This window comes from Salmo salar, chromosome 05 (genome assembly GCF_965601325.2).
Source record: "Salmo salar chromosome 05, fSalSal1, whole genome shotgun sequence".
In the NCBI taxonomy this organism is placed as follows: domain Eukaryota; kingdom Metazoa; phylum Chordata; class Actinopteri; order Salmoniformes; family Salmonidae; genus Salmo; species Salmo salar.
In genome coordinates, this window is record NC_138295.1 from 37,117,673 (window position 1) to 37,132,573 (window position 14,901).

At 40.6% G+C, this 14,901-nt stretch overlaps 1 protein-coding gene across 1 annotated transcript; it reads right to left on the reverse strand.

The window, feature by feature from the left end:
• Positions 1–3,474: 3,474 nt before the first annotated feature.
• On the reverse strand, positions 3,475–13,686 carry LOC106604762 (tetraspanin-7). The gene is given in 9 exon segments (XM_014199770.3): positions 3,475–5,874; positions 8,377–8,461; positions 8,658–8,741; positions 8,956–9,111; positions 9,493–9,588; positions 9,886–9,957; positions 10,073–10,180; positions 10,182–10,262; positions 13,411–13,686. Coding segments are annotated over 8 exon segments (753 nt in total). The 5' UTR covers positions 13,498–13,686; the 3' UTR covers positions 3,475–5,874; positions 8,377–8,392.
• Between the last annotated feature and the right edge of the window lie 1,215 nt (positions 13,687–14,901).

Sequence of the window (14,901 nt, forward strand, 5' to 3'; positions counted from 1 at the left end):
ACGTTGCAAAGGAACACCAAGACTATCTAAAGTTCCTCTGGTGGGACAAAGGTGATCTAGACTCCAAACCCTCTGTGTACAGAATGAAGGTGCACTTGTTTGGGGCAGCTTCATCCCCTGGCTGCTCCAACTTTGGACTCAAGCATCTGGCATCGCAGGGTCATGGAAGGTTCAGTGAAGAGTCCATCAAGTTCATCCAAAGAAGCTTTTACGTCGACGATGGCTTAATAAGCGTAAAGTCACCTGCTGAAGCCATACATTTGGTGGAAGAATCAAGAGCCTTGTGCAAAACAGGAAACCTTCGGCTGCACAAGTTTATGTCCAACGACAAAGAAGTGATTGCCGCTATACCACTTGCAGAACGTGCCCAAACCAAGGATCTAGACATGGCCCTAGGAGAACTTCACATCGAGCGAGCACTTGGAGTTCAGTGGTGCGTCGAAACAGGTGAATTCCAATTCAGGGTCGTAGTTAAGGAAATTCCACTGACAAGGAGAGGTGTTCTCTCAACCGTCGCTTCTGTCTATGATCCACTGGGGTTTGTGGCTCCCTTCATACTAGTTGGCAAACAGATCCTTCAGACGCTTTGCAGAGACAAAGTAAGCTGGGACAAAGATCTCCCTGAGCACATTCTGCCACAATGGGAGTCATGGCTTAAAGATTTGCCTCACCTTGCAGCCCTGAAGATCCCAAGAAGCTACCTTTCATCAAGCTTTGGCGAAGTCAAGCGATACGAGCTTCACAACTTTTCAGATGCAAGTCTCAATGGATATGGTGCATCGTCGTATCTCCGAGCTATAAGTGAAACAGGACACATCAGTTGCTCACTTGTCATGGGGAAGGCAAGAGTAGCCCCTACCAAACTAACGACTATCCCAAGACTTGAATTGTCGTCAGCTGTGACTTCAGTCCGTAATGGTGATGTCGTCAAAAGAGAGCTCGAGATTGAAAACCTGCAAGAGTGTTACTGGACGGACTCAAAGGTGGTCCTTGGCTACGTGAACAATGACGCCAAAAGGTTTCACACGTTTGTAGCAAACCGGATCCAACGCATAAGATCAAGCACAAACCCTGAACAATGGCGATATGTCAGCTCTGAAAATAACCCAGCCGACTACGCCTCAAGAGGGCTAAGTGCAGTTCAGCTGAAAGAGTCTAACTGGCTGAAAGGACCCGACTTTCTTTGGCAGCGGAGTCTTCCACGTGAAGAGGAAATGGTGGGAGAAGTAGAAACAACCGACCCTGAGCTTCGCAAGGCCCATGTCCACGCAGTCAAGACGAAAGAAGTGAATTCAATAGCGAATCGCTTCATTAAGTTTTCTGACTGGTCCAGAGCAGTGAGAGCCATCGCCAGGCTCCAGAAATTTGTCAGGGAATTCAAAGGACTTCAACCAAGAACGAATGAAGCAACTAGCCTTGAAGAAAGAAGAAAAGCGGAAATCTTCATTATCAAGCTGGTGCAAGAAGAAGCCTTCGCTGAAGACATCCATAAAATCAAGCTCCAGAAAGAACACACCATGAACAAGCGCAACAAGTTACACCAGTTGAATGCCTTCATGGACAAGAACAATGTCCTCAGGGTGGGAGGACGGCTATCCCAATCAGCATTGCACCATGACGTAAAACATCCAGCAATACTTCCGAAGAAATCTCATGTGTCAGCCCTGCTCGTCAATCATCATCATGTGCGTGTACACCACCAAGGAAGAGGCATGACTATGAATGAGTTGCGTGCAAACGGAATATGGATCTTGGGATGCGGAAATGTGGTCTCCTCACACATTTACAAGTGCGTACAATGTAGGAGATACAGAAGAACTACAGAAGTTCAACAAATGGCGGATCTGCCGGGTGAGAGAACAGAGACATCCCCTCCCTTTACTTACTGCGGTCTTGATTGTTTTGCCCCCTTCATGGTAAAGGAAGGAAGAAAGGAATTAAAACGATATGGATTGTTGTTTACCTGCCTATGCTCCAGAGCAGTGCATATTGAAACACTAGACGACTTGAAAACAGACGCATTCATAAATGCACTTCGAATGTTTGTAGCTATCAGAGGACCTGTACGCCAATTGAGATGCGATCGGGGAACAAGTTTCATGGGTGCTAAAATAGTGTTTTTTGAGTTGCTCAAGGGAATGGATCAAGAACGTCAACGAGCAATCGGTTGTCAATTCGTTATGAACGTCCCATCAGCAAGTCACATGGGTGGAGTCTGGGAGCGCCAAATTCGAACTATTCGGAGCATTCTGACTACCATGCTCGACAAGTGCGCAAGCAGACTCGACACCACAACTCTGAGAACATTCCTTTACGAAACAATGGCTTTAATCAACAGCGGCCACTAAGTGTTGAACATCTTCACGATCCCACCGGTCCAGAACCTCTCACTCATAACCACATACTAACTATGAAATCTTCAATTATTCTGCCCCCTCCTCGACAATTCTGCAAAGAAGATCTCTATCTGTGCAAAAGGTGGAGAAGAGTGCAGTTCCTAGCCAATGAATTCTGGCGAAGATGGAACCGAGAATACCTGCTAAACCTCCAACAACGACAGAAATGGCAAAGAAAATCACGAAACTCATAAATAGATGATATTCTGATTCTACAAGATGACAGCTCACCAAGAAATGAGTGGAAGCTTGCCAGGGTTGTAGAAGCTCATCCTAGTGCAGACGGAATGGTGCGAAAGCTGAAGCTACTAGTCAGTGACACTACACTTGGTAAAGGAAAACCACACACTAGATCAGTCCACCTTGAAAGGCCTATTCACAAGGTAGTTACCTTACTAGAGGCTAACTAAATCACATACCTTCATTCAGACTTAAAACATTTTATGAATTATTTTCATACTTTTTGTTTAAAAGAAAATCCCACATTCCAAGTTAATGAGTGATTTGGTGGGAGTGTAAGTGGTGTTACATAGATGCTGTGTTCACGATGCATGATTAATACATAATTCATGGTTTATTTGATGTAGTAAATAAATAAATGATTTATTGATGTATAGATAACAATTTAAATATGACGTAACAGGTAAATTAACGTTAGGCCATTGTTTGTGTTTTTATGTTCCATCCCGGAACTAACGTTCTCTGTTGTGTTACTGCTACGGAATTTGTTCATTGACTGTGTGCAATCTAATTTAACCGGATCTTAGTCTGAGTCATAATTGTTGATGGCAGAGGCTAAGAAAGACAGTAAAGGGACTTTAAGGATTCAAGAACCTCTTTTCAGGACAAGCAGCCAACGAGTTCTCAAGGCGTGATGTGGATGCATCGGAGAAAAGGACGTGCAAGGCAATAAACGCCCGTTTCAAGGAACCAACCTGAGTCTGTTGTCGTGAAGAGAGCTACAACCCCCACCATCATAAACATTTTCTTCAGCACTGGCCTTGTCTCTGCACTGAGGGCAGCTGCAGATGAGACTGGTGTAGATTATTTTGATCGGCTTACATATGACCAAAGGATCAGGGTTGATGTTTTATTCTGATAAAGAAACCAACAGCATTCATAAATTAAATGTTGAGCTGCCCTTGCGCACCAACTCCTCACTTCCACATGGATACAATAGACAGTGTGAAAATAAGAATAACATTTGTCTCGTTTGATAATGATACAATATAATGCAATGTAGAGTATAGCCTATGGGACTGGGCTAGCCAACTTTCATAAATGCCAGCCAAGCGTTACGTACAGTTAGTGCATGACGTGCACTTGCAAACAAACAGTAAAATATCGTCAAAATAACAAACACATGACATACCGGATAAACAAACATCCATAAATGAAATGTTGTGCTGTCCTGTAAAGTATAAATTAACCGGAGACATGAATAGCCATGCTAGCCCAATGACGACATGTAGGTAGAATGTACAGTAGCTAGCTAGCTAGCATGTACAGCATTCACAAAACAGAAAGTTAATAAATGCATGAAATCCATAAATATCACAATGTACTGGTAGAAGACCATAATATTACAATGTTAGTAGCAATATAAACTCAATATCTGTTTTAACATACAGGATTATGATTTTCATGGGACAATTTTTCAATTACCTAGGAGGAATGCAGAAAGAGAAGGACATGTGTGACATTAAAAAGGGCACATACAACAAAAGGAATGTACAGTAATATCAGGCATGGGAACTATGCAGATTTTATGTAAATATACAACATGAAATTCAACACTTGTTACATAGACACCGTTTTGATTTTACAGTCCAACAGTGTGTAACACAGCTCATGCAGTAACTGTGTGAGAGCTACCGGATCCCTCTGATTGGACAGTTGATCTGGTCCTGTACCACCGATATACTTGCCAATGCCTCCGCCATTTTCCCACCACATGCCACAGACTGAAGGCCGGTTCTTAAAGGGTAATTCCGTCCATTTTCAACCTCATATTCATTATGTCCAAGACCAAACCAGTGTCTACATGTGTGAAAACTGCGTGTTTTTAAGATCGCTAATGTTCTAAAAAATGATTGTGACATCACAGGGTGAATATAAAGTGTTAAAAATCTGCAAAATGTTTCTAGCCAGATGGAGGCTAGAAAACGTAGTAATGCGCCGTTTTCAATATGTAAACACTGGTATTGTGCTAGAGATAATGAAAATCAGGTTAAAGTGGTGGAATTGACCTGCTAAGTTTTCAGTGATGTGATTTCTGGGTGAGAATCACGTCCCTCGTAGCCAAATAAACTCGCCAGCTGCTGCACACCGCACTGGAAAACTTGTAGCAACGCAAATATTGTCTATTGGACAGTCAGTTTACTTCGTGTTGGTTCCTAGTGAATAGCATTCATTCCACCAACTATGTTGCAAAACTGAAGCAAACGTAACGAAACGGGGAGGGACCTACCTGCATTTGTCCAATAGAAACTCGTGTTGCACGGTTTGGTTCTTAAACGGTTTCCATAATGAATACACCCCAGGTGCATGCAATTTTCACACCATTTCAGTCAATAACAAAACAAGGCAGGCCTATAAAATAGTCATTTGAGTGGGACCCAGTTGTTTTTAAAGATGAACAAAAAATAAAGACACCTAAACTTCATGCTTTTTACACAAAATGAACAACAATTAACACAGAGAATTATTTTCAATTGAGGATATATATATATATATTTTTTTTTGGGTGAATACAAGACCTGAACATAAACTTAAAACACAGTAAATCACATAAAAGGCTTATAAAATGCCTTCACATGCACATGAAATCACAGTGGTGTATAATTTTCTATTAACTACGTGTCAACAGCACAAAGGCTCCTTTGAATACTTTTCTCCCAGTCTCCACCGAAGAGATGGCTGGATTGCTGGAGGTTTTCCACAGTGTAAATTACCGTGGTGTTCCAGATGGTCTAATTAGTCACCAGCTTATAATATTGTAATGCCAATCATGAAAATAACATAAGCTACAGTAAGACCATTTTAACACACAAGATGCCATATAACAACAATATGACGGCAGCCTATACGATAGAAAATTACATGCATATGAGAACGCTTAACGTATACATTAATATTTGGTCTAAGCGCACCAAACCAACTGCAATATGTCATATATAATAGCATCAAACAAAGTCAGTGAATCCCAAATGAACATTTAAGCACAATAAACTGTATTCCACTAGCCTTAGCAAGACAAAGCTTTATCCCATTGATGACAGAATGGCAGAAATAAATCCCTTATGGTGTCCAATAACTTTTTTTCCTTCAATCTGGCTGCCATTGAAAAGTGAAAGTCAAAAAGGTGCGTTTTTTTTTACCAGCAAGAGTGTATTCTAAAGTATCATAACCATTACACGTATACGAAGGATTCAAAATATGCCAGATCCCTTTGCATCATGAGCAGCCTGTCAGTGACCTGCAAAGAAAAAAGACAAATTACATGTTAGATGGGTTGTAGTCATTAACATTTTCCATTACTTTTATTGGTGCATCAATAATGAATGTTACGTCAGGTTGGGGACTTCAGCCACTGGTCTTACTCAACTGTTGAGCACAATATTGATACACTGTACTACATTTCCACATGATGGTTTGAATTTACAGTACCAGTAAACATTTGACACCCCTACTCATTCCTGGGTTTCTCTTTATTTTTAAAAATGTTCTACATTGTAGAATAGTAAAGACATCAAAACTATGAATTAACACATATGGAATCATGTAGTAACCCAAAAAGTATTTTAGATTCTTCAAAGTAGCCACCCTTGATAACAGCTTTGCACACACTTGGCATTCTCTCAACCGGTTTCATGAGGTAGTCACCTGGAACGCATTTGGTAAAAGACCAAGTCCATATTATGGCAAGAACAGCTCAAATATGCAAAGAGAAACAACAGTCCATCATTACTTTAAGACATGAAGATCAGACAATGCAGAAAATTTCAAGAACTTTGAAAATGTCTTAAAGTGCAGCACAAAAACCATCAAGCGCTATGATGAAACTGGCTCTCATGAGGACCGCCACAGGAAAGAAAGACCCAGAGTTACCTCTGCTGCAGAGGATAAGTTCATTAGAGTTAACGACACCGCAGATTGCAGCCCAAATAAATGCTTCACAGAGTTCAAGTAACAGACACATCTCAACATCAACTGTTCAGAGGAGACTGCGTAAAAATCAGGCATCCATGGTCGAATTGCTGCAAAGAAACCACTACTAAAGGACACCAATAAGAGGAAGAGACCTGCTTGGGCCAAGAAACACAAGCAATGGACATCAGACCGGTGGAAATCTGTCCTTTGGGCTGATGAGTCCAAATTTGAGATTTTTGGTTCCAACCGCCGTGTCTTTGTGAGACGCATATTATTTTTATTTATACAGGTTTTTCCTCATTGAGATAACAGCTCTTTTCCAAGAGAGACCTGGTCCAACAGCAGCAGGGGGAACAACTTTTCAGACAAAACAACTTACATACACTAACACAACATTAAACAAAACTATAAAACACACACACACACACACACAGTACAACAATTATACATGTTAAAAACACAAAAGTCTTGACTAAAAACAGCTGTCCTAAAGACAATTATACTCTGATATATACATCGTTCAAGTGTTTAAACTCCAACGAAACTAGATCACGTTTTAAAATGTTCAGGAGAGAATTCCAGGACCACAGAGCTAAGTAACTAAAACTACTTCTACCATGACCTGTTCTAATTTTTGGTACTGTTAGAAGCAAATGAGAATGGGACCGTAATAGATATTTATTTACTGACCTGACTAAATAAGAACAGAGATAAAATGGCATTTTACCCAATATGGCCTTATAAACCAGTGTATACCAGTGTTTTTGCCTACGCATAGTAGGTGAACGGATCATCTCTGCATGTGTGGTTCCCACCATGAAGCATGGAGGAGGGGGTGTGATGGTGCTTTGCTAGTGACACAGTCAGTGATTTATTTAGAATTCAAGGCACACTTAACCAGCATAGCTACCACAGCTTTCTGCGCTTAGTGGGACTATCATTTCTTTTTCAACAGGACAATGACCTAACACACCTCCAGGATGAGTAAGGGCTATTTCACCAGGAAGGAAAGTGATCGTGTGCTGCATCAGATGACCTGGCCTCCACAATCACCCGACCTTAACCCAATTGAGATGGTTTGGACCGCACAGCCAACAAGTTCTCAGCATATGTGGGAACTCCTTCAAGACTGTTGGAAAAGCATTCCAGGTGAAGCTGGTTGAGAGAATGCCAAGAGTGTGCAAAGCTGTCATCAAGGCAAAGGGTGGCTACTTTGAAGAATCTAAAATATATTTTGATTTGTTTAACACTTTTTTGCTTACTACATGATTCCATGTGTTTTTTCATAGTTTTGATGTCTTCACTACTATTCTACAATGTAGAAAATAGTTTAAAAAAAGAAAAGAAAAAAAGAAAAACCCTTGAATGAGTAGGTGTATCCAAAATGTGGACTGGTATTGTACACGATCGCCTTCCTAAGTAATGAATACCATATCTGATGTCCGGAAGCGGGCATTTCCTTTCATGAAAATGCTCTCTTCAGTAGTGGCGGAATCAAGAAGTTGATACACAGAAACTTAAGTGACAAAACCAAGTACAGGGGTTCCAGTGTCATGTCATGTATGACAATATAATAATTTATATTTTATCATTTAGCAGACACTCTTATCCAGAGCAACTTACAGTAGTGAGTGTGTACATTAACACTTTTTTCGTACTGGTCCCCCGTGGGAATCGAACCCACAACCCTGGCGCTGCAAGCTCGACGCTCTAAGAACTGGGATACATAGGAATGAACATTTTGAACACTCCTAAGACATTAATTTCTATTTGAAAATAATGAGGCATGGGATGGGATCCCACACCACTAGTCCTTGTAGGATACTACCTGTGGAAGGACACTGCTAGACCATCTCATACTGGTTGATGGTGATGTATCGAGACAAGCAGCAGGACAAGAAAACCCCAATGAGCTAGGCAGAAAGTTAAACAGAGTTTCAATTAGGATGTGAACAAAACAATAAAACAAATGACAAAAAAGGTTAAATCTAGCATTTTCTTGATGATCTTCCAACATTTCAAGATGCATGATACTGGTAATAAAATTGTTGTATATTTTTCCCCTAGAGATTATTATGCCTACTGTAAGCACCCTGTCAATTCATGTACCTGGAAAAACGCAACTCCAAAACATGCCCCTGCATTGATTCCCAGTTTAGACTCCATAGAAGTGGTCAGCAGTGAGATGCAGCCCTAAAACATGTTAAGCAGAAGGAAAACAAAATGTTTTACTATGGTTCCTTTAGGTTATAGCTGTTCATTACGCCTACTGATTGGCAAACACTTGATCTAAAATACTGACAAACTTTGAATCAAAGCAGGGTGTGAACTTAGCTAACCAGAGACAGGAAGCGCTGACATAATTCTGTGTGACATGATTGATAATGATATGCGGCAGTGCTCTCACCGTGTCATACACCACGTCACGAGCCTTGTCAAGGTCCTCGAGGTTCTCGACAGAGCAGACCGTGTTCGCTTTGCAACAGCTGACAGGGATACCATTGTCTTTGAAGTACTTTGTCGCGTTCCAGTCCTTGTAACTATTCACTCCACAGCAGTGAAACTGTACAAAACACATTTACTAATTATCAAGAGGAAATGACAACGGTGACTTCTAATTCCTAATTCTATGGATGGCTTTGCCAAGTGGGCAAATCAAATAATGCTTTAAAGGGTGGTTCTATTGTACATCAATAAGTTACTTAATTATGTAAAAGACAGACCATAACCTAATACAATCGTATACCAACAAGATCTACGCAACTGGAAAAAGATGGCGGGTCGTGACCATCTGTACTGTAGAAGTTGATTATAGCAACACTTCTGCAGGGTCTCTGATAAAATGTTGTTATAAGCCACTTCTCTAAAACAGAATGTTTTGTGGTCTTTGCAAAGGAACCAGATAGAATTAGGCTATGCAATGAATAACAAAAATATCACTTACAGTCCTCTGGATGGCGTCAACTTCAGAGCTTTTGGGGTCAGTGGTATTGTAGTTCGTCACAGCATCTTTATAGGCATCACCTAATACAGCCTTTATCTGCAATAAACAAAGGGAATTTGGTTTCATTTGTGGCCAACTGAATCCTATAGTAATGGCAAGTGTATTTTAAGTCACCTCATAGAAGTACCCACACATTGTTGTATACCACCCTATAGTTTATTGCAACATTTCGACCAGAAGGTCTTCGTAGTCCTTCTAGTCGGAAACGTTGGAATAATCTATATGGGAGTATACCTCAGTACCCGGGTAATTCCATTTCTTATACATCAACATGTACCCCAGCACCTGGTAAATTGTTGGATGTGGAAACACTACTTCTAAAAAATCTCTCACCTCATGTCTCAAGAAGCCAAAGACGCCAGCCACAAACTCCACTAAGAACATCAAAATCAGGAACGTGGCATACTGAGAGGGGAACAAAAAAAAAAAAAAAAACTCATCAATTTACATACAAGCAAAGACTAGAAACATTTGAGGAGAATGTGCAATACAAAATGTAACACTTCACAGTGCAACTGACCAGTTTTAGCATGCATGGACTACCACGGCATGTAGCGAAGCAACCAAAAAGGCCAAAAATAACAATGATGGCTCCAGTTCCGATGAGGACATATGGCATGTTGGTGCTCGTTTTCAGAGGTCAGCTTCAAATAAGCTTCCAGGTTCACCTTCCCCCATATGCCAACAGCCAGAAGGAAAACCCCTGTAAACTGGGAGAAAACACAGACAGTCAGCTGATCCTTTGTAACCCAGTTGGAAGAGCACGGCACTTATAATGAAAGGGTAGTGGGATTGATTCCTGGGACCACACATATGTAAAATGTATGCACGCATGACTAAGTGGCTTTGGATAAAAGTATCTGCTAAATGGCATTTATGATCTAGAGTGCATTCGGAAAGTATTCAGACCCGTTGACTTTTTCCACATTTTGTTACTTTTCAGCCTCATTCTAAAATTAATTTAATTATTTTTCCCCCCCACAATCTACCCACAACACCCCATAATGACAAAGCAAAAAAAGGTTTATACATTTTTGCAAATGTATACAAAAATAAACTGAAATATTACATTTATATAAGTATTCAGACCCTTTACTCAGTACTCTGTTGAGGCACCTTTGGCAGCGATTACAGCCTTGAGTATTCTTGGGTATGACGCTACAAGCTTGGCACACCTGTATTTGAGGAGTTTTTCCCAGGCTTCTCTGCAGATCCTCTCAAGCTCTGTCAGGTTGGATGGGGAACGTCGCTGCACAGGAGTAGTTGCTGCGCCCGGGAGTAGGTTTTCATCAAGGATCCCTCTGTACTTTGCTCCGTTCATCTTTCCCTTGATCCTGCTTGTCTCCCAGTCCCTGCCGCAGAAAATGATGCTTCCACTACCATGCTTCACCATAGGGATGGTGCCAGGTTTCCTCCAGACTTGACACTTGGCATTCAGGCCAAAGAGTTCAATCTTGGTTTCACCAGACCACAGAATCTTGTTTCTCATGGTCTGAGAGTCCTTTAGGTGCCTTTTGGCAAACTCCTAGCGGGCTGTCATGTGCCTTTTAATGAGGAGTGGCTTCCATCTGGCCACTCTACCATAAAGGCCTGATTGGTAGAGTGCTGAGGAGATGGTTATCCTTCTGGAAGGTTCCCCATCTCCACAAAGAAATTCTGGAGCTCTATCAGAGTGACCATCAGGTTCTTGGTCACCTCCCTGACCAAGGCCCTTCTCCCCCGATAGCTCAGTTTGGCCAGTGTGTGCCTTTCCAAATCATGTCCAAGCAATTGAATTTACCACAGGTGGACTCCAATCAAGTTCTATAAACATCTCAAGGATGATAAATGGAAACAGGATGCACCGGAGAGCAATTTCCAGTCTCATAGCAAAGGGTCTGAATACTTATGTAAATAAGGTATCTGTTTTTTATTTTTAATACATTTGTAACAATTTCTATGAACCCGTTTTTGCTTTGTCATTATGGGGTGGTGTGTAGATTTTTGAGGGGAAAAAAATATTTAATACATTTTAGATTAAGGCTGTAACGTAGTAAAATGTGGGAAAAGGAAAGGGGTCTGAATACACTGTATATTTGTGTCAAAGAACTAGGCCAAACTTCTTAAACATCCCCTTACAGTGTACACAAACTCAAGATTTAAGGCTCAAAAACAACCATCCTAATTATACAACTTGAGCACCTAACAATTGTATTCAGCCCAGTGTGACTGTTGTTGGGGGTCTTTACAAAGCTGAAAAAGCTTTGAGGTTGGTATAAGTGGCCTACAACAGATTTTTCTCACATGGAAAGCAAAGTCAACATAATACTTAAACATCTCCCCCACAACCAATAGCCCAAGGTCTCACGTCAGTGAGCTCAGCATCTTCCCTAGAAAAATGTATTGCCCTTCCTTCTACATGAGTCATTCCTCAGAGTGCTGTCATTAGTCCACCGGGCCACAAATGATACACATCACCCTCTATATATCAATAAACAGCTGAGATAAATGTGTTATCATGAACATTGATCCCAGAAAAAAGCCACATTCAATTAATGGCGTAGACAGAATAACGGAAATTGAATAAACAGCGTTTAGAAATCACATTTTCACAAGATTTACCAAGAAAGTTGTTAGAAAAATGAAAGCTATCTAACGGTCTTTAATGTCAATTTGGCAACAAAAATAAAATAATAAATAAAGATCACCTAAAACTACAGCTAAATAGATGTTTATATTCATAATAATGAATATAGTATGCCAGCCGTATGAGGTTGTTTCTCAGTCAACCATTTAGAAAAGCTGTTTACAACATCTGCCAAGTTGCCTAATAATATCAGCTCAAGCCCTAGCGCAAAATGTACTCTTATGGAGCCTACTGTTACTCTTATATGTTATTTTCAGAGGTAGACTGGCTCTAGCAGCCAAAACAGCCAAATATTCCATCTAAACTTGAATCGATTCTCAATTGCGACAGGGGTCTAGAAACATAGCCCTTTACTTTCATATCACCTCGAAATCATTTCACAAAAGCAAAATATAAAAACTTACTGTAAACCATTTTAATCAGCTTCATCACAGTTGCTGCTGATAGTATTTTTTCAGTGATGACACGTTTCTGGCGGCCTTTTATTACACACAGATGTTCGGATCATGCTTGATACAGTTCCCAGTTACCACAGGTGGTCACTGTCTTCTGTAAACAGGAGCTGTAACATGGAGATATGGCCATGTGGAAACACTAACCTTTACCCTATAAATGTGTCAATTTAACGTTTTTCTCGCAGATATGAAAGATAAGGTCTATATGCTTCCAAAACCGTACCGCAAGCGACACATGTTAATGTTTAGACCTAGCGTCTGGGCTCTAAACAAAACTCCCCCGTACAGAAGACTCCTTTTTCCAATGTACGTGTAATGTAATGGAACTGGGAGCCATGAACAAGGGCTATACGAGCCTTAGTTGGGTGGAAATTGACGACTTCATGAGCCCCGCAATCAACGTGAACAATCGAAATGTAGCCTCTGCTCGCGGACTGCAATACTCCAAAGAAAAAGGTCGCGTTGTTTGTCGCTCCTGGAGTAAAGTTTATTACAACATAACGAATTGTGATAGGGTCACAACTTTTACTGAAAGTTTGCACATTAATTATGTAAATTAGCTCGTGCCGTCGCTAAATATCCAAAAAGTGATACCAGAGTGTTGCCGCGCTATACCACGGGGAAATATTTTTTGATGAGGTGTGTTTTATTTTCAATAATTCGAATCCTTTCGCGTCAGCCGTAGCCTAACGTTATTCCTTTGTAAATGCCAAATGGTTGGAAAGGTTGCCTGTTGTTACGGTAGCTTGCATCAGTTATTTACATGTAAATACTCACCCAAAATATGACGCTGTAAGAAATAAGAAAGGTCTTGAGACATGTGATCACAGGCTTCGTTTGAAGCCTTCTTGATGGGGGAGACATGATGGCTATTCCGTAGAAATGGTCAGTCAAAAAGTATCGTTGTTGCAAAAAGGGGAAGAAAATAATGTCCAAGGCGCGGTGCTGGGAAAACTTTTCTCGACTAAACAGAATCCGAGAAGTGAAGTGACGTCATTGACCCAGATTCACATTCCATGAGAAGAAATTACATTTCCTAGTTTTTTTATTTTATTTATGGTGTTCCACAATATAATATAAGAACTGTATTATTCCCAAAGGCAACTTCAGTTAATTCGGATAAGACGTATGACACTAGGCCTAACACATGGCTTATACAAATGCTATACAAGATATTATTAGTCACAAAAGTGTAATTTATCAAAAATCCCTACTGGTGCCGGTTGGCTAAAACACTACTAGCGTATCTATTGGTTTCATGAGGTAAAGACCAGAGTTAGCGCCCTGATTGCAGTACTGAATATTGCTGTGCATATATATTCAGTGTTTGATCATGTATTATTTATTTTCCGCTCTTGCGTGTGTTGTCAGCTTCATGATTGACCTAATTGTTCGTTCTGGTTTTCAATACAACAGTTCCAAAATTGTACGGGGAATTAAATGTTGTAATTTCAGTAGGTGGATTTGAACATCTCTCCTTGTTTTACTCAGGGGCGGTTTCGTGGACAGAGTTTAATTTAAATCAGGACTAGGATAAATTCTATTTAAATTACTCCAGATAAAAAAAAAAAAATCCATTTTTTTCCCTTACCTTTATTTAACTAGGCAAGTCAGTTAACAACAAATTCTTATTTACAATGTCGGCCAAACCTGGACGATGCTGGGCCAATTGGGAACCGCCATGTGGAACTCCCAATCCCGGCCGAATGTGATACAGCCTGGATCCGAACCAGGGACTGTAGTGACGCCTCTTGCACTGAGGTCCAGTGCCTTAGACCCGCTGTGCCACTTTGCTTAACTTCAGATTAATTAGTTCTATACTAGGGAGTCCCAGACTAAGGTAAATAATGACATACCAGTTATATTTGTGAAGTCTGATTAGATTAACGATGTGCGCTTGGTGCTGACCTGAGGACACTTCAAAAACCAGGGATGTGACACTAATACATAAGCATTGTGTGGAATTGGAGCAAGTCACCTAAACAAAACAATGGACAGAGGTAAAAGAAAACATTCAAAGAATTTCAGTGACTTCAAGAGGGAAAACCCCCTTGACGCGAATTGTGTTAAACCACCCAATTATCGAAAACAAACAGCATGATTCATCAACAGAAAACAAGAAAAATAATGCCTGGGCTGTCATGTCTAATGAATACAACACATGAAAAAGTAATCAAAAGGAAGCTACAACAATGGATAGGTGTAAGCATCAGCATCAGAGGGTGGCCCATCAGGAAGTCCAGGATCCAGTTGCAGAGGGAGGTGTTC